Raw genomic sequence first — 25,966 nt, 5'->3', positions numbered from 1 at the left:
GTGTGTATGAGTGAGAGTTTTCTTAGGTTGTTAGAAGTTTAAGCTTTTTTCATCTCCATATGCTTCTTGAGGTCTGTCCACAGTGGATATTGGGTGAATAGCTATGAGGATAATGTGGGGGTATGAGGCAACATGGGGGTATGAAGTGGCATGGGGATGAGTGGGAGGGGCTTTGTGGGATGAGGGCCAGCGGGCCTAACAGCCTTTTACAGAACTGGGCCAAAGTCTCAGAGAACAAAGGCAGTCCTTTTAACTAGCCCACCTCAGTAGTTGCCCACCTCCTTGGCCTCCTCTGGAGTCGGCAGACCCAACTTGATCAAACCTCTGGACCACCCCACACACCCACGGCCCCACCCCCCAGAGCAAATATCATTCTTGCAGGAGTTGTTTCCATGGAGATAGGTTGCTGAGTTGGGAGATTTCCCAACTTGAGCTTCTTGCCTCTATGGTGAAAGTCCGGTCCAATGGTTTTAATTCACATCACAAAGATAGTTATCATCTGTTACTAAAGGTTGACCATCAGAACAATTGATTTAACTGTGCAAAAGATAATCCTATGAAATCTCAACGTGCACTGAAAATTGAACAGTAAAATACACAGCAGGCTAAGAGTAATACAGGTTAATGCTTCAAGTGAGACTCCTGATCAGAACTGGCATGATTGGGCTGTGGAAACCCCTCTGCAGAACTAACCAGGATAAATTGCATAGGTTACATACATATTACATAGGATATACAGCACAAAAACAATATATTCAGCCCAATCTGTCCATGCCGGCATTTATGCTCCATGAGAGCCTCCCATCTTTCCTCATCCAAATTGACCATTGTAACCCTTTATTCCCTTCTCACTCATCTGCTTGTCTAGCTTCAGCTTAAATGCACCTACACTATTCACTTCAACCTCTCCCTGTGGTAGCGAGTTCCACATTCTCACCACTCTTTGGGTGAAGAAGTTTCTTCCAAATTCCCTATTGGATTTCTTGATGAATACCTTATACTGATGGCTTCTAATTATGCTCTTCCCCAAAAGAGGAAACATTCTCCCTTTAACCGCTGTATGGAAATCAGATCCCCTATTTCCTATCTGACTTGTCCTCATTTTCCTATAGAAGGGGGACCTCCAGCCTGACAGTCAAATATGATTAAAGTCTCATCTGAAATTGGAAACTCCCTTTCCTCTTCCAGCTGCTAATTTAACTGCTGGGCACTTTCCAACATTTTCCATTTTTATTTCAACAGTGAATGCTATGTAGGAGGAAACTGTTGTGTACCTTTCTCTTTAACCAGCTCCTGAAGACAGAAGTAAATCACTCGTGCTCCAAGGCTAAAGCCAACCAAAGTGACTGGTCTCTTGCCCTGTGGAAAACATCAATAAAGGGGGAGAGTGAGAAAGTTTGCTTATTAATATCAACCCTTTGAAGGTACACTGTCAGCCTCTTGAAAAATACATTTTGCATCATTTTGTCACACTGTAGTCATCAAGTACCCATAAGTGAGCACAAGAAGAAAGCAGGGTATATATAGCAGTCTGTTCACCTTGGGTACACTCAAGATGAAACACATTTTCTATTAATTTGACTCAACTGCTACATGAAAGGAGAACAATTGTCATTGGCAATGAATGTGAGAAAGTACATTTGCTCACTAATCATTATGTGTGAAACTACACAAACGTGCTTCATTCAATGTGTTACAGAGCTCAGACTGCAGTAACAGAAAAGGCTGACAGGTCTTTGATTAGAGTACATACAGAGGAAGTTGATTTTTGTGGGGGATGGGGAAATCCGGTTCAGACTGTTCTGAAGTCAAAGGTCTAAAACAGTTCCAACTCTTTTTTGTTAACAAGTAGCTAAATTAGGTAACATGTTACTTCGAAAATAGCGAGATATTGGAAAAACTGGGAAACTTGACAAATTTGATCCAGCTAAATTGCTCATCGTGAAGAAGCGTTCACATTGCAGGAGCACCAATTAAAAATGAGGAAGTTCAGTGTAAGGGAAGTCACGGGAAACATTTACTCTCAAAGAGTGACAGAGTTATGGAATATGTACCCGGGTAAGGCTATCAAAATGAGTGGGTTCAACAGATGATTAGTTGTATTCCTACAGAAAGAAGGAATTCAGGGATACAGTGAGACAACGGAAGGCTGAGATTAGGAATAGTACAACAGTAGCGAGATGGAATAAAGGGCTATGATAAGGAGGTGGGTAAGTGAGGTTGAGTGATATGGTAAAGTGGGCAGGTGGAATTGAAACAAAATTAAAAACATAGAAAATAGGAGGAGTAGGCCATTTGGCCCTTCGAGCCTGCTCCGCCATTCATTATGATCATGGCTGATCATCCAACTCAATAGCTTGCTCCCGCTTTCTCCCCATATCCTTTGATCCCTTTCGCCCCAAGAGCTATATCTAACTCCTTCTCGAAAACATACAATGTTTTGGCCTCAACTACTTTCTGTGGTAGCGAATTCCACAGACTCACCATTCTCTGGGTGAAAAAATTTCTCCTCATCTCAGTCCTAAATGGTCTACCCTGTATCCTCAGACTGTGACCCCTGGTTCTGGACTTCCCCACCATCGGGAACATCCTTCCTGCATCTACCCTGTCTGGTCCTGTTAGAATTTTGTAAGTTTCTATGAGATCCCCCCATATTCTTCTGAACTCCAGCGAACATAATCCTAACTGACTCAATCTCTCCTCATATTTCAGTCCCACCATATCCCAGGAATCAGTTTGGTAAACCTTCGCTGCACTCCCTCTATAGCAAGAACATCTTTCCTCAGATAAGGAGACCAAAACTGCACACAATATTCCGGGTGTGGTCTCACCAAGGCCCTGTATAATTGCAGCAAGGCATCCCTGCTCCTGTACTTGAATCCTCTCGCTATGAAGGCCAACATACCATTTGCCTTCTTTACCGCCTGCTGCACCTGCATGCTTATCTTCAGCGACTGTTGTACAAGGACACCCAGGTCTCGTTGTACATTCCCCTCTCTCAATTTATAGCCATTCAGGTATCCACATTATACTGCATCTGCCATGCATTTGCCCACTCACTCAGCTTGTTGGCACCACTGTACAGCAGGCATTTATTCTCCATCTGCAATTGCCCTGAGAAAGTTGTAGTGAGTCACTTTCTTCAAGCACTGCTGACTTGTGGTGAAAGTGGCTCCTGCAAAGTTGTTAGTGGGTGCCAGACATTTGACTTATGTTGGTGAAGAAATGGTGATCGATGCCCAGGATGTGACATGACATGGGGAACATGGAGAATATGGTGCTTCCACATATCTGTTGCTCCATGTCCTCCTAGGTAGTACAGGTCATGGGCTTGGAAGGTACTTCTCAGTAACTCTTAGTGAGTTGCTGAAGTACATCATGCAGGTATACACAATGCAGCCAGCAGGGTGGTCGATGGAATGGAAGCCGAGGCATATCATGAGAAGGTGAGTAGTTGGAATTGAGAAATATGGCAACAAGGTAGGTAGGTAAGATCATAGGATAGGGTGCAAAGGTGGAGTTGAGTGATACAGTGAGAAGGAAGGTAGGTGGGGTTCAGGACTATGATGAGAAGACCAAAGTGAGGCTGAGAGGCATAGTGAGGAGATGGGTAGTGCGGTTGAGATAAGATAAATGGGTGGCCTTGTTGAGCTGACTTGTTATTTGCTGCTGTTAAAAATTATAATGTTCCTTTTCAGAGCAACTGAAGTGTCAGAAGTGGGGGTAGGCTGCCTCAAACATATTGCATATATCCTTGTGGTGTATGTTACTACAAATGCATGTCAACCTTTTTCTGCTAGAAAGAAATATCTAATCCCCTGTATTAACAACTCAAGTAGTCTCAGCTGGGACTGTGAAACTGCCATTAATGTGTCATGCCAGACAGTAAAATGCCTAGTGGCCCACGCAGCTTCTTTCTTACATAATCCAGCTCTATTTCTGAAAAGACAAAAGATAGATTGATGTTTTGGGTGCAGATCCTTCTTATTTATAGTTACTGACAAAGCTGCTAAATATTTCCAGCATTATTCATTTCTATTTCAGTTTGGCAACATTTACACTTTTTTTTTATTTTTGTTTTTACTTCGAACCATTTTTAGCTACCCTAAGCACTTAATTTCCTTATTTTATCTGTACCATAGAACCAGAGAAAAGTTACCTCCAGTATACTCCACTGCAGTACATTAAGAACCGAGTTCTTTAATGAGAAAATGTAGAAGGTTGATGAAGGTAGTGCAGTCATGTAAATGGACTGTCAGAGGATATTTGATAAGAGTGTCACACAATAGACTTGTTAGTGAAATTGAAGCCCATGGGATTAAAGGTATAGTGGCAGCCTGGATACAAAATTAACTAAGATACTAAAAGCAGAGAGTGGTGGTGAACCATTGTTCGTCACACTGGAGGGAAGTAGGCAGTGATGTCACCTCGCAGTAAGCATTAGGACCATTGCTCTTTTTGATATATATTAATGACCTGGACTTGGAATGCTGGACATGATTTCAAAGTTTGCAGATGACACTAAGCTTGGAAATGTAGTAAACAGTGAGGAGGGTAGTAGCAGACTTCAGGAGGACAAAGACAGGTTGGTGGAATAGGCAGACACATGACAGATGAAATTTAATGCTGGGTAGTAATAAGTGATGGATTTTGGAGGAAAAATGAGGCGAGGCAATATAAACTAACTGGTACAATTTTACAGAGGGCGCATGCAACAAGACCTGGACAGCATTCAGGCTTGGGCTGATAAGTGGCAAGTAACAATTGCGTCACAGAAGTGTCGGGCAATGACCATCTTCCCATTGAATTACCATCACTGAATCCCCCATCATCAACATCTTGGGGGTTACCATTGCCCAGAAACATAACTGGATCAGCCATATAAACACTGTGATTACAAGAGGAGGTCTGATGCTGGGAATTCTGCAGCAAGTAGCTCACCTTCTGACTTATCAAAGCCTGATCACCATCTATAAAGCATAAGTCAGGAGTGCAATACTCCCCACTTGCCTGGATGAATGCAGCTCCAAAAACACTCAAGAAGCTCAGCACCATCCAGGACAAAACAACTTACTTGACAGGCAACCCATCCACCACCAGAAACATTCACTCCCTCCACCTCCAATGCACACAGTAGCTGCAGTTCCTACCATCTGCAAGATGCACTGCAGAATTCTGCCAAGGTTCCTTCAACAGCATCTTCCAAACCTGCAAACTGTATTACCTAGAAGAGCAAGGACAGCAGGTGCATGGGAACACCACCACCTGCAAGCTCCCCTTCAAGTCACACACTATCCTGAATTGGAAACATATCAAAGTTCCTTCACGGTCGCTGGGTCAAAATCCAGGAACTCTCTCCCAAAAGTGCCATAGGTGTAGCTACACTACATGGACTGCAACAGTTGAAGAAGGTGATTCAACTCCACTTTCTCAAGGGTATTTTGGGACAGGCAATAAATGCTGGCCTTGCCAGCAGTGCTCACATCCCATGAACGAATAAATAAAAGTAGGGACCTTGAGGGTTCACATAGGCAAATCTTTGAAGGTGGCAGGATATTAATAAGGTTGTTAAAAAAGCAAATGGGATCCTTGGCTTTAATAAAAAGGTGCATAGAGTACAAAAGTACAAGGAAATTATGATGAACCTTTATAAATCATCAGGCCTCAACTAGGGTATTGTGTCCAATTCTGCACACCTTTCAGAAGGATATTAGGCATTGGAACACCTGTGTGCTCACTGACTGACACTGGCTCCTGGTCCGAAAATGCTCAATTTTAAAATGCTCATTTTTTATGTTCAAACCCTTCCATAGCTTCACCTCTTCCTAACTCTGTAACCTCCTCCAGCCTTACAACCATCTGAGATTTCGGCACCACCAATTCTGGCCTTATGTGAATACTGATTTCCATCGCTCTACCATAGATGGTCATGCCATGAGTTGCCTAGGCCCTAAGTCTCGAATTGCCTTCCTAAACCTCTCCGTCTCTCTCTTCTGTAAGTCTCACCTTAAAACTACCAAGCTTTTAGTCACCAGCTTCAATATCTCTATGTGACTTTCCTGTGAAGGGCTTGGGACCTTTTATAATGTTAAAGGTGCTATATAAATGCAAGCTATAATTGTTGAGAAAGTGCCAAGAAACCTTACCAGAATGGTACCAGGGATGAGAGACTGCAGAAGTTGGAATTGTTCTATTTAAAGCAGGGAAGGAAAAGAAATTTAATAGGGCTGCCCAAAGTTTTGAGGGGTTTGACAGGGTAGATAAGGAGAAACTGTTTCTGCTGATATGAGGGTCTAACCAGAGGATGCAGATTTAAGATAACTGGTAAAAAAGCCCAGGGGAAATGAGTTTTTTTTACCCAGCGAGCTGTTATGATTTGGAATACACTGCATGAAAGGGTGAGGAAATCTTGTGGCACAGTGGGTAGCGTGTCTCTGAGCCAGAAACTCTGGGTTCAAGTCCCACCCCAGAACTTGGTGGCTAAGGAAGCTGGATTCATAACACGGTCAAACAGGTTGATTATCTATCTTTAAATCCTTCCAACACGTGTCAATAGCAGGCAGTAAGAGTGGGAGAGATTCCTGGTCAGTTGTGTGATGGAAAGAACATTGGAGCCTCCACCATCACTATCCATAGCTTCAGACTACAATCTGTATGTAAAAGTGCATGTTGCCACAGCAACTCGGTCTCCCCGAGTGAATTGTAACACACAACCACCACATGAAAGGGTGGAAGAAGCAGATTCAACAGTAACTTTCAGAAGAGAATTGGATAAATACTGGAAAAGGTGAAATTTGCAGGGTAAATGTGATGTTTATGTTTAACATTTATGCTTTTTTGTAAAAGGATATTTTAGTTTAAAAGAAGCGTTATATAAAAAACCTGACAGTAGGATGTGCTAAGTCCAGGATGTATTGCCCTTCTGTTTTTTTTACACAGAAAGCTGGTGTTCAGGAGCAGATAAGAGTGTGTGCGTGTACGTGTGCATGCGTGCGTGCATGTATATTTTCTGAATTATTAAGAACACTTCAAATGGCGATGAGGATGAGATCATCATTATTAGGGGCTTTAGAGGCCTTTGACCCAGCTGCTATGGACTTTGTACTTTATGTCAAGCGAATGGAACAGATTTTCATTGCGAATGAGATTGAAGAGGAAAAGCAGGCTTCAGTGTTTCTAACAGTCATCAGAATGAAAAAATTCACTTTACTGAGAAATCTCATTGCTACTGACAAGCCAGCAGATAAAAGCTTTAACGAGCATGTGGTCGTTTTGAAAAAGCATTTCAATCCCAGACCAGCAATTATTGCTGAGAGATCCAAGTTTCACCGAAGAGAACAGCATGAGAGTGAGTCAGTTTCCCAGTTCCTGGCTGAGTTGAGAAAATTAGTGGCACATTGTGTCTTTAAAGGTTACCTGGAATAAGTGCTGCGTGATCACTTGGTTTGTGGACTAAGAAATTAAAGAATTCAGCGTGGATTGTTAGTGGAGCAAGAGTTGACACTGAAGAAAATATTTGAGATTGTGCAAAGCATAGAAATGGCAGAGAAACAAGCTGGAGATTTGAAAGTGCGTTCTAACAATGCCGAAGTTAAAATAGTAAAGTCAGGGTATACTCGCTTTCAAACATGTTACCGCTGTAATGGAACAGAGCATAATGCAAAAGCCTATAAGTGGAAAGCTGCTGATTGTCAATACTGTGGAAAAAAAGGACACATACAGCGTGCATGTAGATCAAAGGCTGATCACAGTAAAGCAGTACCGCCAAGAAAAGGGCATCATGAGGAGCACACAGACAAGTCATGCTTGAAAATAAACAGACAGTTTAAAAAGATGCATGACTTGGAAACATAATACAAAAGTAATGCGAGTCCAGGCGAGACAGAAAGTGAAACTAACAGCGACAATGCAGAAGCGCAATTGTATTGCGTTCAGTCTGATCTGAAACTAGATGAAGGACTAAAAGTTGGCATTGCCTTAAATGGTAAAATGGTTGAAATGGACGTTGACATTGGAGCATCTGTTTCTATTGCTTCAGAGAAGACATGGGAGAAAATTTTCAAGAAATGCCTATTGGAGAAAACCCTCCTCCAGCTTAGCACCTGCACTGGTGAGCCTGTGAATATACTTGGAAAAATGTCTGTTCAAGCTAAATATGGAGATCAAATAGCAAGGCTGCCACTTATCATTGTGAAAGGGAATCATCCATCGCTTATGGGCAGAAACTGGCTATAAGAAATTCGGCTGGACCGGAATAAAATAAATAAGGTGCATTGCAACCCCATGTTGCAGTCCTTGTTAGACAAGCATACTTGTCTTCAAAGAAGGTCTTGGAGTTATTAAAGACATAGAAGCCAAACTTGATGTGAAGGTCGAAGCTTCTCCAAGGTTCTTCAAACCACATTCGGTTCCCTATTCAATGTGATAGAAAATCAAGCAGGAACTAGAAGGACTTGTAAACTTTCAGATAATTGAGAAAGTTGATTATGCAGAGTGGGGAGCTCCAATAGTCCCAATAGCGAAAGATGACGGGTCTATCAGGATATGTGGTGACTATAAAATCACCATCAATCCTTTCCTGGAAGTACATCAGCACCCACTACTGAAAATTGAGGACCTGTTCGCTGCTCTGAATGGAGGTAAATTATTCACAAAGCTTGACCTATCATAGGCACTTTTGCAAATGCAGCTGAGTGAAGATTCCAGGAAGTATACAACCATCAGCACGACCCGAAGTCTATATCAATACAAATGATTACCATTTGGAATCGCATGGTCACCAGCCTTATTCCAGCAGGCCATGGACAAAATACAGCAAGGCCTCCCTGGTGTAATTTGCTTCTATGACGATATGCTCATCACCGAAAAAACCTCCCAACTCATTTGGAGAATCTAGGCAGGGTCCTGCGTAGACTGGAAAAGTACGGCATCCGCTGTAAGAAATCCAAATGATCGTTCCTGAAGCCCTCAGTGGAGTACCTCGGACATGTGATCGACGAAACTGGTGCCTCAACCTCACCCAGAAAGGTGGAAGCAGTGGTGAATGCACCACAGCCCAAAAATGTTAAGGAGCTTTGTTCGTTTTTGGGCTTGTGAATTACTACAGCAAGTTCATTTCCAGTTTGGCTACCAAGGCAGCACCACTGAATAATCTGAAGAAGAATGCCAAATGGGATTGGTCACAAGCATGTCAGGAACGTTTCAAGGAACTCAAGCAAGAGCTCACTTCTGCTAAAGTCCTGGCACATTTTAATGAAAAGTTACCTGTCAGTCTGGCTTGTGATGCGTCTGGATATGGTGTTGGAGCTGTCATTTCCCACACATTTCCTGATGGCAGTCAAAGGCCCATTGCATATGCCTCATGCATATTGACCAAGGCAGAACAAAATTATGCCCAAATTGAGAAGGAAGCTCTTGGACTAATCTATGGAGTCAAGAAATTCCACCAATATTTGTATGGGTGTAAATTCACTTTAATTACAGACCACGAGCCTTTGACCTGGTTGCTTAGCCCGAAGTCACAAACCCCAACACTTGCCGCTGCATGCCTACAAAAGTGGGCACTGATCACATCTGCTTACCAGTACGAAGTTACATTTCACTCTACCGAGAATCACAACCACAACCAGCTCCACAACCTGAAGTGAAATCACTGCTTTCAATGTGAGCCAGACAGACATGTTACCTGTTAAAGTGGATCAAATTCGACTTGAAATGCAGAGGGATGCTGTGCTCTCCAAGGTTTACCTGTACACCCAGAAGGGTTGGTGTGTACCTTAAGTGACTACTGAGTTTATACCTTACTACATGCGTAGATTTGAGCTGACTCTGAAAGATGGTTGTTTAAGGGAATCAGAGTTGTTATTCCTCCAAAATTCCAAACACAAGTGTTAGAAGAACTTCACCCCAGTTACACGGGAATCATCAAAATTAAAACATTAGCTCGTCTACATGTATGGTGGCCACACCTGGATAAAGACATCGAAGGTATGGTCAGTGATTGCCTTCCATGCCAAGAAATGAAGTCTTCTCTTGCGCCTGCCCTATTACACCCATTGGCTTGGCTTGACCATTCATGGCAGGGACTTCATGTGGACTTTGCTGGACCACTTCTTGGACACACATTCCTGATCGTGGTGGATTCCCACACAAAGTGGCCTCATGTTATTCCCATGAAGTCGACTACTTCAGCAAAGACCATTGATGCTCTCTTCAATGTGTCCACTACTTTTGGATTGCTGGAGCAGATTGTGTCTGACATTGGCACACAGTGCACATAATGTGAATTTCAAACATTCCTGAAAAACAATGGGATCAAGCAGATTCTCATCTTGCCATACCACCCATCCTCAAATGGTGAAGCGAAGCGCTTTGTCCACGTATTCAGGATGGCCATATTGAAGGGGAGGACACAAACAGCTTGGAAGTTGAAGCCGAAGAACTTTTTGATGCTGTATCGTAACACTCCACATTCAACAACAGGCGTATGTCCTGCTGAGCTGATGTTTGAAAGACGACTGCGTACCAGGGTGGATTTACTGTGTTCGGATTTGAAAGGAAAGATTGGTTCAAAGCAACTTGATCAGAAAGGGTCACATGATACAAGTAAACCAGTTCGTGAGTTTAATCTGGATCAGTCTGTTTGGGTCCGAAATTACTGTGGAACAACAAAGTGGCTCCAGGGAAGAATCATCAAGCAACGAGGACCACTGACCTATGATGTTGAATCTTTCTGTGGAATCTGGAAGAGACACACTAACCAGATTAGAGAAGCCAAATCCAAGGAGCCAAATTTCCAGGGATCTCCAGTCACAGTGGAAGATTTCTGGGAAACATCTGCTGCAGTTGGTGAAACCCGACTTGATTCAACTGACAAACCTGTAGCACCTGTAGCTGCAACTGTTGAACCTGAACTGAAACAAGTGGAATAGCAGAAAGTTCCATTTCTAAGCAAACAAACTGAGATACCTAAGCCAACACTCCTCTCTAGGCCAAAGCAAATCTGCAAACTGCCTGACCGATTTGTTCCTGGCTAAAGAGGGGGGAGATGTGATGTTTGTGTTTAACATTTATGCTTTTTTGTAAAAAGGCATTTTAGTTAAAAAGAAGCGTTATATAAAAAAGACTAACAGTAGATTGTGCTAAGTCCGGATATATTGCCCTCTGGTGTAGAATATGGAATAAAGGAACCTTCTGTTTTTCACACAGGAAGCTGGGGTTCAGAAGCAGATAGCTGTGCGTGTGTCTGTGTGTGTGTGCGTGTGTATTTTAAATACTTAAGAAGTGACAAAACACTTCAGTAAAGAGGAGGGAAGCGGGATGAGTTGGATAGCTCTTTCAAAGAGCCGCCACAGGCGGCTTCTTCTGTGCTGCACGATTGTATGTACTGTGTCTTCCCAACTTTGAATACTTACAAGTCAATTGACTTGATTCAGTCTCCAATCCCTATTTGCTAATCTAATTCATGCAATTTTCATGTGGTTTCTGATTTTTATCAGGCCCACTGTTTACTTCATTATTTGGACAAAAGCACCTACCAAAATTACCTATCTTAATTTAATTACCAAAATCAGATCTCCCATCAGTACCCACTGAATGTCTCAATCTCCATTAGCCTCTCCTCATGATACACAATACTAAACCCACAAATTAACTCAGTCTTCCTTTTATACAAATGATCTGGAACTGCCTATCTCTCTCAGGAGAGGTGGAGACCAAAACTGGACACAAGAGACGAAGAAAGGATCCAGCGATTCAGCAGAGGTCTGCTCTGGTCTTAGGTGTTACAAGTACACACCAGATGATGCAGTACACAAGCAGAAGAGCATGGAGCAGTGAGGAACAAAAGTAGGTTTTGACAGAGTGGATACAGAGAGAACGTCTCCTCTTGTGGGGAACAGCATAATTTGAGGCAAGGCCTATTTAAGGTAGTCATAATTAAATCCATTAGGGGATTCAGAAGAAACCTATTCACCCAATGAGTGGTAAGAATGTGGAACTTGCTACCACAGAGAGTGGTTGAAGTGAATAGTATAGATGCATTTAAGGGGAAACTAGACAAGTATGAGGGAGAAGAAAATAGAGAGTTATGTTGGTAAAGTCAGATGAGAAAAGATGGGAGGAGGCTTGAATGGACCACGGATTGGTTGGGCTGAATGGCCTATATATCTTATGTAGTCCAGTGAAGTACAGGGAGTCAGGGAAAGGTGAAAGGATCTGTGCAGATGAGGGAGCTGGTCTGAAGGGACAGCTCTAAGGGGATGAGGAGCACACATGACCAAGAACAGCAGGAGGTGCTTAAGGAGCTGGTCCAAACCGCTGCAGCAATGTTATGAGTTCTAAAGCATAAATGGAGTCAGTGGCCAAAGGAAACCAACAGACAACAGCAGTGCAGAGATTGTTTGGCAGCATGGAAGCATCCAGAACAAGAGAAAATGAGCAGGAATGGTCAAGAACTAGGTCAGCATAGAGTGAAAATTCCCAGCAGTGCAGGAACAGAGCCCAAAAAAAAACATGTATTGAAATAGAGGAAGAAAATATAACACCAGTAGAAAGTGGTAGCAGAGGTGGAGGTCACAGTAATTCCCATAAGACAGTGCAAAACATGGAACTCAGATCAGGAGAAAGCGGATTTCTATTCAGGACTCAACACAGCAGCAGAGTGAGAAGCCAGCAATGCACTGAGGCACAGTCCTGAGGCTCTGCAGTAACAACAACAGGTGGGTGATGACACTACAGGATTGAACAAGTTACTTTGCACATGAAGAGACTGAATGGCAGAGCAGAGTCGAAGTAGCTAAGGCATCATGGTGTAGTCCAATAGAGCAGCACCAGAGGAGTCCAGGAAATCAAATATCCTTGGCCTCCTTGTTTTACTTGTTTACATTCTTTCCCATGGAAATATTATTCATAACTACAAGGATCCACTGTTTTATGTATACTTGAGAGGCATAACCTCAGTATCCTCTGTGACTCATAATTGAACTTCAAACTCCACATGCTAACCACCACTAATAATGTCTATTTCTACATCCGCCTTCACCTCACCCCCATTACTGTTGCAACTTACATCCATGGTTTCTAGAATTCGAGATTCAATTACTCTTATTGCTCACCTTGCTAACCTCTCAAGTTCCATCATGCATAAGCTGCAAGTTGTTCAAATATACAGCACCCACATCCTATCCCACAAGATGGCCTGCTTTATTTTCAACCATGCCAACCTCCTTTGGCTTCCCATCCCCCAATCTATTACATTCAAAAGTCTTGTGTTCATCTACAAGTCCCTCAGAATCCTTAACCCTCATTACTTCCGGAAATTCCAACAATGTGTTCCCTTCACTCTCTGCGTCCCTCTCTCTTCCTGCTCCAACATCATTGGCAGAACCTTCAACTGCTTTGGTCCAACACAGACAGCCTCACTCTAAACTCTTGCCAGTTCCCTCTACCCCCTTCAAAAATATCCTCCTTGACCACATCTTCAGTTACCACCAATAACATTTCACCCTTCACTGCTCAGCTTCTGTTTCTTGTCTCTGTGTGTAGCTTTGGGATACTTTATTACTTGAAAGGCTTTATATAATTGCAGCTTGTTGGCTATAAAGTGACCTCCATAGTGAGTGTATGTTCGTAGATGGCTGGTTTGGACAATTGAATAGCCTGTCAATACTCAGTCAAAAATAATAGCCACGTGGGTGACATACTGGATGTAAAGTGTGCTCGAAAGAGGAAATCAAAACTTTCAAAAGAAGGGAGGAAGGAAGAAACGCAGGAGAATAAAAATAATGCTGATGTTTTCCACATTGATTTCTGGGTGCATTTACTTCAATAATTTAACTAATTGATGCTTTGGCAAATTTAGAGAATTTGCTTTTACTCATGTTCAGAAATCTGTCAGTTACAACCTGAAATATGTCTTTTACCTGCTGTCTGCTCAGTAGCACCTGGGCCAGATGCTTTCCAATTTCAGCCGAACGACTGAGGCAGACTCCCCAGGGGTTGTCGATGACATTAGCAACAGTCAGTAGTGAGGCTGGCCAAGTCAGTGCAGTCACAATACCTAGCGAGTACAAAGATGAGAGAGTTAAAGATGTGACCTGGGTATGAACCAAATTCATCGTCATAGCTGCTGTCTCTGGAGAAACCGTGGCTCACGTACAGCTACTTTCCTCTCATGTGGGTTCTGGTCCCCAGTGTAACGCACAGCACTGGGAGAATCATTGTTCAAAGTGGCTGCGTAATACTGTACAAATAGGATATTGAAGATCTTGTGAGCAATTTTAATACCTGGGCAAAAAAGTGAGAAGTCAAACAGTCGACTGTCCAGAAGCAGTAGCAAAACCAAAATGGCTAGAAAGTCAGCAGGAAGTGGCTGACCAGCCTTTAAAATCAGGCAGCAGGAGGTTGCTGTCAGGGATCCGGGCGAACAGTCTTGGCACAATGCCAGTGCTCTGAGAGGGGAGGCCCAGCTCAGTCTCTTCTTAACAAAAACAGAAATACATGGAAAAACTCAGCAGGTCTGGCAGCATCGGCGGAGAAGGGTCATGAGGACTCGAAACGTCAACTTTGCTCTTCTCCGCCGATGCTGCCAAACCTGCTGAGTTTTTCCATGTATTTCTGTTTTTGTTTTGGATTTCCAGCATCCGCAGTTTTTTGTTTTTATCTCAGTCTCTTCTTTCCCTGATTGTTGTTGCCAGCTGATTTTGCCTGGCAGGGAAGCCATCATTATCCCTGGCTTAGGTTACAAATGGATTCCGATGTCATTGGAGCCCAATCTACATAGTAGAAGAGGACATCGTTGTCTTGAGGCGAGTGGCTGGCAGTCAGTATTGCAGTCAGCAGATCGGGGCGGAAATGGAGAGGATAAGTCCCCTGCTCTAATTTAACTGCCCTCCTGCCTAGTTTCCATGGTGAGTGGGTTAAAATTGTCCCCATCTGAAGTTCAGTAAACTCAGAATATATCACAATATTTGAGTTATCTAACAAGAATAGAACAATTTTTTTCATGATTTTATTCCGAATGGCTTCAGCAGAATTGCACCTTTCTTCAGTATAATAACTGAACTCGTAGACCATAAACACAAATAAAATGTTCACAAGGAATTACATACTGTAGGAACATATAAACTGTTCATAGAAATACGTCTTTTCTATAAATCTTGAGAGTGTCATGGCACTTTCGCATACAGTTTCAAAGAATTTCAAACTTCAAATCACAATTAATGACATCTTCACAATATTCTTCCTAACTTATATCAATAACATTGTACACTCAGAGAATCCAAGCACATCCTGACTTCCTACAAGTTTGCTGAAGTGGGTGGATTGACAATAATGAGACAGAATACTGCTGGGTATTACCAATAATCAGAATACTGCAGGGAGATTAGTAATTAGAAAGCAGGTGTTTGCAAAGATTAGAATACTACAAGGAGGTTACTGCAACAAAAATACTGCAGCAACTTATTAACAATTAGGATACCATAGGGAGATTAATAACAATTAGGATACTGCAGGGAGATCATTAAGAATTATAATACTTTACCGAGATCTTTTAACAATTAGAATATCGCAGAGAAATAATCAAAAATTAGAATACTGTAGGGAGACTATTAATATTGAATGGTTGCTATTTTGCTGGTCATTAATTCTGGCCCATACTATCAACTGTTCTTGTGCTTTGCATGGAGCGACAATTTATTTTAAAATTCAATCTAATTTATAAAATTCTAATGTTTACTATGCCAAATACCTTATTGGTAACCTAATCTTCTTGAAATTGCCACTAGAATATTCATTGTGGGTGTTTGCCTTACCTGACAGAACAGTGTACTTTAGGGCTTCCTGTGCCACCATATTGACCAAGCCATTCAGCAGAGATTCGAGGGCATTGCCCAATTCCATCAAATACTTTGATTCCCAGGCTAGGCAGTACTGTTCTTTGGACTGCAATAGGCTTCGCCAAGGTGCCTCAAAACTTCCTGATGGAGAACAAATGCATGATTTAAGAAGAATATAAAATAACTTGCATTTATATACCACCTATCATGACCTCAGGACATTCAAAATGCTTTACAGCTAATGAGGTACTTTTGAAGTGTAGTTACTGTTGTGGTGTAGCATAACATGACATCCACTTTGCACACATGCCAGACAGTAATGAGACAAATTCCCCTGTTGCTCTTCGATAGTGCCAAGAAATATGTCTACCTCAGCAAGCAAATTTAACAGTTTAATGTCTCATCCAAAAGTGCAGCGCTCCCTCAAGACTACACCAAAGTGTCTACTTAGATTACACTCAAGTCCTGGCATGAGGCTATAATGCACAATCGTCTATCTCTGAGACAAGGATGCTGCTATGTAACCAATGTTCAGTTTTCCTGTGGAGGCTGGATACCTCCAATTAAAACAGAAAAGCGAATATGCAACTTCTGAAAGAGATGCAATAGATTAGCAATTCAAGTGCTTTCCTGGAATCACGACTGCAGCCACAGAAACACCCGTCTGTTCCCCTATTGAAACCCCTATCATCATTGCTTTTCAGTCCTCCCTTCTCCCCCTGTATAGCTGAGTCACTCATGGTGTCAGAGACTTGGCTCAGGCCTGTACTCTCCTGAGGAACCAGCTTCCTCACTAGTGCTCAGAACTAAATAGCAGTCAGAGATCAAGGTACACTCAGAGAACACCTGCACTAACTTCTTGGTCCTCCTCATCTGTCTGCACACTCTTAAACTGTGGGATAACCACCTCCTGAAATGTACTATCCACGTAGCTCTCACTCTCCCTGATGCACTGTAGACACTAGCTGCTGCTCAAGCTCTAAAAACTGTAGCTCGGGCTCCTCTCACTGGCAACAGATGTTGCACGTGATTGTCCAGAACATGGAAAGCATTCTGGAGCTCCCACATGGTACAGAATGTGCATTCGAAATTGCCCTATGCCTCTATTTAGTAGACTACTGTCTAAATTTACCAGAAATAATCTTCGGACTTGTCCCTGATCTGGAAAAAAAACACTCACCAGCTACTCATCAATCAGCTCCTTTCCTTCTACTGCCATCACTTTAGGTGTTTTTTACCCTCATTTCCTGATGCTTATGTATCCTTACCTCACTGACTCAAACTATTTCCCCTTGGGCTCTCTTGCTCCAATGTGGCTGACTCTTGCACTGTTTCCTCTCGGGCTCACTCTCTACACTCTCACTGAGGCAATCATGCTTTTTTTCTGCCCTATGGATACTTGATAACTCTGAGACCATACAATTGGCCGAGAATAAAAGTGGTGCTGCTACAGATGGGCGCTACACAAAAATTGCACAATCTTTCAGCACCTAATTTTTGACTGAGATGAGAATATATCTGTAAGCTGTAAATACACTAATGAAAGTAATTTCAACATTTGTAAAAGGTAGATATTCCATGAAACACAACTCATACAAACTCCTTAGTCATTACCAGCTCTGATTTTTTATCCGATAGCTAGCCAATTAATTTGTTGAATCAAAGTATGCCTACAGAAATTGGACGCAGCTTTTGCTCGATTATCTCTCTGTCCCTCCTGAAGACACTGACTGTTGTTGGGGTACAGTTCAATGGATACTAGCTGAATTAACGTGCCTTACCAGCTGGTTGTATTTCATGTGTAAGTCCATACAGTGATTGTAGGTTGCTTAACCATGGAAGGCATCACAGCTGAACCTGATCTTGCGGAATAAAGTCCAAGCACTACAATTGTCCTAAACCTTCCTGAGCTAGGGAGAAGCAAAGAATCAAGTAGTGCTTCCACTCTGACTATTTTCCATACTTTATTTAGTCAGTTCAATCCCAAGGGCTATGCATGCCCTCTAGTGATATATTACTTAATTCCACTCTGTGCTGCTCTACTCTCTAAGCTCAAATATCTCATTATTTGAGATATTGTAACAACCAGATTTTTAATCAGAAAAGTGATCAGTTTCCTGGTGTGTCCAGGCAGCTCTTTGTTGCTCCATCTCACACTGTATCTTGTTTACACTTTTAATTCTATTCTGAAGTGATCCTGCCAGTATAACCTGCAGCAGCATACACACTCAGTGTGCAAATGCAACTTTTTAGACCTCAGTTTTGTGCTAGCTTTGACCCCAATTTACCTATACAATGACAATGACTGCACTTTAAGTAACTCATTGTATGTGAAGCTTTAGGGCATCCTGAGAGATCGATGCTTTATAAATTCAAGTTTGTTCTTCCTTCCTTCATTCTAGAGTGGGAAGATATTAACTGCTTCCTCCAAAATCTCCATCCCAATAAGCATAGCAGTTTCCTGGCAAAATAGATTCTAAAATATGGCAGTCTGTAGCACACAACATCCTTGTTAGCTATTTTTATATCTGAAAGCTTTCCAGGCAAGCGTAGCGCATTATCTGTAATTGAGTCTGACCCACTGTGAAGACTAATGTGAACCAGAGCAACTACTACACTTGCAAAGGCAGAATGACTCAAGGTACAGAAATAAAGAGAGTAAGTAACCTTGTCACATACAAATTCCCTTATCTGAAATTACTGCCAATCTCTTCAAAGCAAATTTGATTTCTGCCTGCCAAAGCCTGTCAATTGGAAATACCATGCTAAATGATAATATCCTTTAATACCGTGTGTGATACTAATGCAGTTTGATTTTAAAAAGTGTCACTTTAATAAATTTGTGCAATGTTTTTACATTAATTTCTCACTTGTCTCCTGGAACAAAAGAGATGAGCTCAACTGGGATGGGCAGAGAGCACTACAACAAAGTTTAAAGTTATTTGCCTCACTCCACTCAGGTGAATATTATTTTCAGTTGCATAGATGAATGCAACTTTTTAACTCTTTTGCAAAAAGTTGCTTGGAACTTCCCCAATAGCTCCAGTAGGGGAAGGAGCCATCTGGAATACTACTGAGCCATACAGATCAGAAAGGTCTCAGAATCAATCTCTGATTTGTGCTAAATTAGATGACTGCAGCTCATGCAATAGCATCTCAGGCTACATTTACTGCCAAGGCTTGTGTGCTATGGAGGGAAAATTCCAGCAAGTAAACATTTTTGGAACAATTCCTGGAGAAAGCTAAGTTATTCTGCCAAACAATGTCCTAAGGCAAACTTTGTCTCTGGAGCAAATACAATGTAAAAAAAAAAGAGAATTTGGTCTTGATTTGTGCTTTATCATTCTCCATACCATATTTTCCTGTGCATAGCCAGCCAGTAACAGCTATTGTGATGTGCAGCTGGCTTCCATCAGTCAGAGGAAGGAACTCAAACTCTTCGATGGCTCCCACCCTCTTTTTCATTTTGTATCCTGAAAGGGAATGAAAAATAGATTTAACTATCTATGCCGGTAAAAAAAATACACCAATGAAAAAATTTCAACAAACTTAACTTTGAAAACAAAACAAATTTCTCTCATGATAGAATTTAATTCATGAGAGAGATTGTTGTGCATTGGGTAATATCTGGAAATACATTAAACTTTTAAAAAAATTATTCTTTCATGGGATGTGGACATCACTGGCAAGGCCAGCATTTGTTGCCCATCCCTAATCACCTTTGAACTGAGTGACTTGCTAGGCCATTTCAGAAGCCAGTTAAGAGTCAACCATACTGCTGTGGGTTTGGAGTCACATGTAGGCCAGACCAGGTAAGGATGGCAGATTTCCTTCCCTAAAGGGCACTAGTGAACCAGATGGGTTTTTACAACAATTGATAATAGTTTCAGGGTCACCAAGCTTTCAATTTCAGATTTTATTAATTGAATTCAAATTCCACCAGGTGCTGCGGTGGGATTTGAACCAGTGTCCCCAGATCTTTAGTCTGAGCTTCTGGATTACTAGTTCAGCGACTTGCACGGGCATCTCGCAGTTTTGTTCCAAAGTGTTTGCGGACTCAGATTAAAATCTCTCACATATTTGAGACTGATTCTTTCTACTCCCAAAATTTGTAAAACATGAAGTTTTGTGAATGAAATGTAGGCATACTTAATAGGCATGCTGCTCTTTTCCTCAATTCTATGTTTACATAAGCAAAACAAAACCAGCACCAGTTTGCTTTTCTAGAAAGTGAGTTTGGTCCAATGTACAGGACTAGTGCAACCACTTGGCAAACTAGGCACCCACCCAGAGTGGCAAAATTTGGGGGAGGGGGCAAAAATCAGAATGAAATATTCATGAAAACAAACAGGCCACAGCAGTGAGAATGAAAGGTCTAGGTCCACTATATACATCCATATATACTGACATGCATATAGATTTCCATATATTTACATTGCAATCTTTCCCAAAATTTCATATTATATGCCTTATTCTGTTCATGTGAGTTTTACAAATTTGTACATCTACATGACTATTCCAAATCTGCGAACCAGTAAATAATATTAAAGAACATAATTTAATCTCACCCACTATATCGTAATGATTACTGATTGTGTACATTGCAATAAAATCATTAGTAACAGAAACACATAGCATTACATCATATGAGCCATATTACACATTATAATGTGCAATTCTGCTAGTACATATCCTTGAAAGATGTAGAGGGTGGGAATGTACAGTGTCATAATATTATCCTTTTTCATATAAAATACATCTAACTATAAATGCAAAATTGTTATTCATACTAATGCACAATATTAATTTTCAAAAGTTAATTGGGTGGGGGGGGTTCTGCAAGGCTGAAGCTTCACCAAGGCACCTAACACTCTTGCACTGGTCCTGCCAGTGTATGACACAAAGGGTTACATTTACTTAAGAACATAGCTAATTTCATTTTAATAAATTTTAAAGCAGCAATAAATTCCCATAAATTATAATGTTTGAGGGTGCTCTTGGAAATGTCTTTCCCCAGCCAGCAGCCTTCATTACTGCTGTCCGTGTTGTTCTCTGTTCAACAAGGCAAAAATGAGATTGGCCAATTCAGCCCATTTTGGTTCCAACTTCCTCATTTCTTTTTCTCTTCTCCCTTGTCTCTGATTCCTCATTCTCAAATGGTACCCCACCCCGAGGCTGAATTGCAGGTGACTGAATTCATCCAAAAAACATAAAAAGGGTACAAGCCTCACAGTGCTTTGCACCCAGCCATACAAATTCATAACCCACCAGTCTACATAAAGCATGCTGACTTGGACAATGTGCTGCTATGGGTTCTCACACCATTTCACACTATTTTTGGGTGAATTAAAACCCATCTAATTGACGCTTTTACGAGTCCAACGTGAAGAAAGGCAGCCTTTGCTACAGTTCCTAGTTGCTGTCGGCTCACAGCACAAAACCAAACTTGACTTAATACAAATAAGAATCTCATTCAGAAAGGACAGGGGTGATGCGAGTAGGAAATGAATATCTGGCATAATTGCTGTTTAAAAGTGGAATTGAAATGTTGTCTTGGATCTATTTTTTGCATGTTTCGCTTCTCCTTTCCTGAAGGTGCTGGCCCTTACAATCAGTGATAAATATAAAATATTGCACATCAGCTAAAAAAAAAACCATCATATACATACAATGAATTTGATTGAGCTAGTAGGAGACTTAGAAAAAAGCCTTAGAGCAATAGCAGACTTATCACTTTCAATGTCTGGACAATATGATGCAGCAGTTATGAAGGTAATGGAAAGCTGGGATACACAACCAGAGCAGTACAAATGTGCATAAGGGATGCTTGATTTCCACAGTCACTATACAGACCTCACTTGGAAGCTTGTAGCATTGTAACCAGAACTGTAACCAGTGTGCAAAGAAAAGCAATGGTACTGAGCAAAGATCATCGAAGCTCAAATTATACTCTCGACAAAGAGGTCAGGTAAAAGGGAACCTCATCATGAATATTAAGTGTACTGATAAGGTAAACTCACATTATTACTTTAAATTAAACCAGAAATGCAGGAGCAAGGGCAAAATATTAAATTTAAAACTGACATTAGGAACAGTATTTGAAGAATGAGAAAGACTTGGAATAATATGAGTATCAAGGAAAATCAAAATGTAGCTCATGTTTTAGTTACTGAGTTAGTGTAACAAGGGCTTCAAAGGGCACATTTGAGTTTAAGAAGCACCAGGCACATTCATACCATACAGACGCAACCACTGAACATTAAGGATCATGAGAGACATAACTGATAAACCATTAAAGGTGCTCAAAGAGTGTGACAAGGCCACTGGGAGCCAAGAAAGGTTTTAGGGATAATTACTAGGACAGTATAATATAAAATTATTTTGTCTATACAAGAAATTGGTACAGGCAGAGTTGGGAGTATTGTGTCCTATTTTGAGTCCCCATGTGGTGGGAGACAGAGAGAAGATGAAGAGGACAAAACCAAGACTTAAGACTTGCAGTAATCAGCATAGACTTTAGGAGTTGATACTATTTACAGCCGTTCAGAATTAGAGTGGATATGTTTGGGGTTTTTAAAATGTTGAAAGGATTAGATTACATCCATTTGGATAGGTTATTTGAGAAGCATGCAAACAGTACGACGAGGGGACATGCATATAAATCCTCAGGCAACGAGATAGGAAGCATTTCTGTTCAGAGAGCCATCAGCTTCTGGAACAGATTACTGCAGTATATAGTGAATATGGATTTCCCTCAGTCCTTCAAAGTGGAAGCTAAACTACATTTCTGAGAAAGAGTGACAGTTCCAGTATAGAGGGCAAGTTGTTGGGGATTTATAAGTTACTATAATCACCTGAAACTTTGCCTGACTGCCTTAGGGAGTTGAGGAGCAATTTCCAAATTTTTCCTGAAATGATATCAGATTTCTTTTTTTGCTTTTTTAGGTAATGAGTGTCATGGTCTTTCACCATCCTTTTTGCATGTTAGGGTACTAGAAGGGTTGGAATTGACGAGTGGGCTTGCATACTGGAGAAAGGAGCTTCAATGGCAGAATGGCTTTTTCCCATCTTTGCTACTTCACTCTGGGAAGATGCAGGGCTATGGTGAGAAAACAGGGCAGTCAGATTATTTTTGGATTACTCCATCAAAGAGATAGCATAGATAAGATGGGCTGAATGGCCTCCTTCTAGTTCTGTCTGTTAAGCCATCACATGGGAGCAGAGCTGTCCCTATGGTCCGGTGAGCTGAGGTGGCCGCCCAGGGTTCTGCGCTTTTGGGGCCCCACACTTCAACATCACGGTGTCAGATGTAATACTATTCTGAGCTACTTAACATCTTTAAAGCAGGCATATTGCACATGGCAGCCAACCTGCGGGGCAAGTCACTCACTTGCTGTGTTTATTTTCCGTCCCGGGCAATTTAAACCCTCCACTTCTTATTTTATTTTTCTTCCAGTACGCATTTGCAACTAACATTTGCTTAACATTGGAAGATGGACAGTCATTCTTTTTTTAAAAAAAAGTTAAATTATTTATTGCATTGTGTCTGTAAATTTTTTAAAATGTTGAACACAGTGAATGTCCTCACTCCGACATTTAGGCTGGAATTTTCCAGTTCCCCCTGCGGCAGATCCCCCCCCGCCACCCCGGCGAGCCATTGAAATCTCCGTTCACATCCGGCCGGTGTGAGGGGCTGGAAAATTCTGGTCTTAAAGTTTTCTCCAGTTAGGGTGTGGGGTGTGTTAGTAAAAATGTTCTAATGGAATCCCTTAGAGATCATGGATTTCTCCATCACAAAAGGAGAGCCAACAATTATGCTCAGCCATGGAAGTAAGGTGTAGTTTTACTTGCGGCACAGTTATCACAGTCAATAGTGCAGTACGGCCTTGTAACCGAGTGCCCAGTAGGTGGGATGCTGCTGGTGCTTCTCTTCACACACACGCTCAGAGGCCCAGCCTTCAGAGGAAACCTGTATAAAAATGTTACGGGGGCCCACACAGTGTGATTTGCCCCAGGCCCTGCACCCTCCCAGGGACGGTCCTGTGTGGGAGTTTAGGATCTATTCTCTTATGGAGTGCATTGCACCTGTGCCACTCTTCATTCAAAACAAAAACAGAAACAGAAATACCTGGAAAAACTCAGGTCTGGCAGCATCGTTGGAGAAGAGCACAGTTGACGTTTCGAGTCCTCATGACCTTCAGTGCCAGACCTGCTGAGTTTTTCCAGGTATTTCTGTTTCTGTTTTGGATTTCCAGCATCCGCAGTTCTTTGCTTTTATTATTTTTTTCCACTCTTCATTCAGCTAAGTTAAACCGAACAATAAGTGAACAAATTGAAAGCGTGTTCCATTCTGCAACATTAACAACGTTCACTTTGATAAGTACAAAAAAAAATTAAAACATGCTTACCTGTCAGTCCTGCGCCTGCTGCCCCAAATAAAGATGCTATTATGGCAATTCCTGCTGTGGAACCGATTGCAGCTGCTCCTGCCGTCCCTATAATAGCTGCGGCTCCGGCTGCCACAAAGGGAGCAGCAAGGCCACCAGTGAGGCCTGCAGGTAACAACGAGAATGTGTTAACAGTTTTACACACAAACAGTGCTCATGTCATTGCTTTACTGAGATCAAAGGTGCAGCTTTCTTTGACTGAATCACCATGAGAATCACCACCACGCATGAAGCAGCCTCAAATCTCATAAGTAAGCCACTGCCTTATTTACAGCAAATGATTCACCAAACTATGCACAGATGATACAAAAGTATGAAGGCACAATTTATCCACCATATTTTTGATTGCACTGTAATAACTGCTGTCATTCACCTTGGAGTTGAGCTAACGTTTACAGATATGTATTTCTAAGTGCTGCATTTTGTTGGTTTGAGTTGGTTGACAGTTTCTGACTTTGCTTGAATTTTGATCATGTCATTCCAGTGTGGTGGGGTGCAGAGCACAATTAGAGGGAACAGTGCTTTTCAGTCAATTAGCCCAGGGTAATCTAAATATTAAACAGTCCCTTTTATCTCTATCATTAAATTAAATTCTATATGGGAAAAATTTTCCCCCAGTTGGGGAGCGGGGGCGGGGGGGGGGGAGAGAGTGGGCATGCCTCCGATTGGGGGCACGCCACCATTTTACGTGGGCGGGCCAATTAAGGCCCGCCCAGCATGATGTCCGCCGGGGAGCGCTATCGGGGGGGGATCCCCTCAGCCGGGAGTGCGCTCTTTCGCGCATGCGTATGAAAGAGCGCACAGATCTCCCTGAGGCTAAGTGCTGCTTCAGGGAGATCAACTCGGAATTAAAACTTTTAATCAACATGTTTAAAAATTTTCCCTGCCATGTCCCCTCGTGACACTGTCACATGAGTTGGGACATGTCCATAAGTTTTATTGAAACCTTTCTTAAAAATTTAAATACCCTCATGAAACCTCATCCCGCCAGTGGATGAGGTTTCATGCTTTTTCTGAAGCCCGCCAGGGCTCCCGGCCTGCCCGCCGCCAACCTTAAGGTTGGACGGGCAGGTCCATTAACAACTTTAATTAGTTCTTCAATGGCCTCAATAAGCCGTTGACAGGTCGGTGGGAGCGCAGCTGACTTGGCTGCGCCCCTGCTGACCTGAAAATGGAAATGACGTGAGGTGACGTCGGGAGTTCCACCCGACGTCATCCCATGTCATTTTATGAGTCGGCGAGCGGGCCCCGCTCCCGCTCGCCGACTGGAAGATCCTGCCCTATGAAACTATATGTGGCAATTCATTAAGTGAAACAAATAATGGACAGGATCCCCGCCAAGCATGTGATAAGTTTCTCAGTCATAGATCTTCCTACTGTTCCCTGAAGACTCAACAAATCACTCCAATGGCAGCCGGCTCAATGCTCCAAGCTCCTCCTAATGCTGGTAAAGAATTAAATGTCCTGGCTCCTTTATAATATTAAAAAAATGTCAGCATCACTTTAAGGAACCTCTGCTCTCCTTGAGCAACATGTATTGAGATTGAGCAGTGAAAATCTGTGCTACCTATTTACACCTACTCTCAAAGCAAGTACAAAGGTGCAATGTGTTGGCCTCTGTGGCGCAACGGATAGCGTGTTGGATTTCTAGCTGTTGTTGTATAAGAGATTCAAAGGTTG

At 42.0% G+C, this 25,966-nt stretch overlaps 1 protein-coding gene across 6 annotated transcripts in view; it reads right to left on the bottom strand.

Moving 5' to 3' along the window:
- The window catches only part of tmco4 (transmembrane and coiled-coil domains 4), a 90,464-nt gene that overhangs the window by 44,238 nt on the left and 20,260 nt on the right, over positions 1–25,966 (bottom strand). For all 6 annotated transcript variants that reach the window (XM_078558052.1, XM_078558048.1, XM_078558050.1 and 3 more), the window contains 5 exons: positions 24,248–24,391; positions 19,193–19,312; positions 15,816–15,980; positions 13,923–14,059; positions 1,275–1,359 (listed from right to left, as the gene is read on the bottom strand). In XM_078558052.1, the coding sequence (XP_078414178.1) occupies positions 1,275–1,359; positions 13,923–14,059; positions 15,816–15,980; positions 19,193–19,312; positions 24,248–24,391 (651 nt within the window). The remainder of the gene's footprint in view (positions 1–1,274; positions 1,360–13,922; positions 14,060–15,815; positions 15,981–19,192; positions 19,313–24,247; positions 24,392–25,966) is intronic.

The sequence above is a fragment of the Cetorhinus maximus genome, chromosome 15 (assembly GCF_964194155.1).
Source record: "Cetorhinus maximus chromosome 15, sCetMax3.hap1.1, whole genome shotgun sequence".
Classification (NCBI taxonomy): domain Eukaryota; kingdom Metazoa; phylum Chordata; class Chondrichthyes; order Lamniformes; family Cetorhinidae; genus Cetorhinus; species Cetorhinus maximus.
This window is presented reverse-complemented; position numbering and strand designations above follow the sequence as displayed.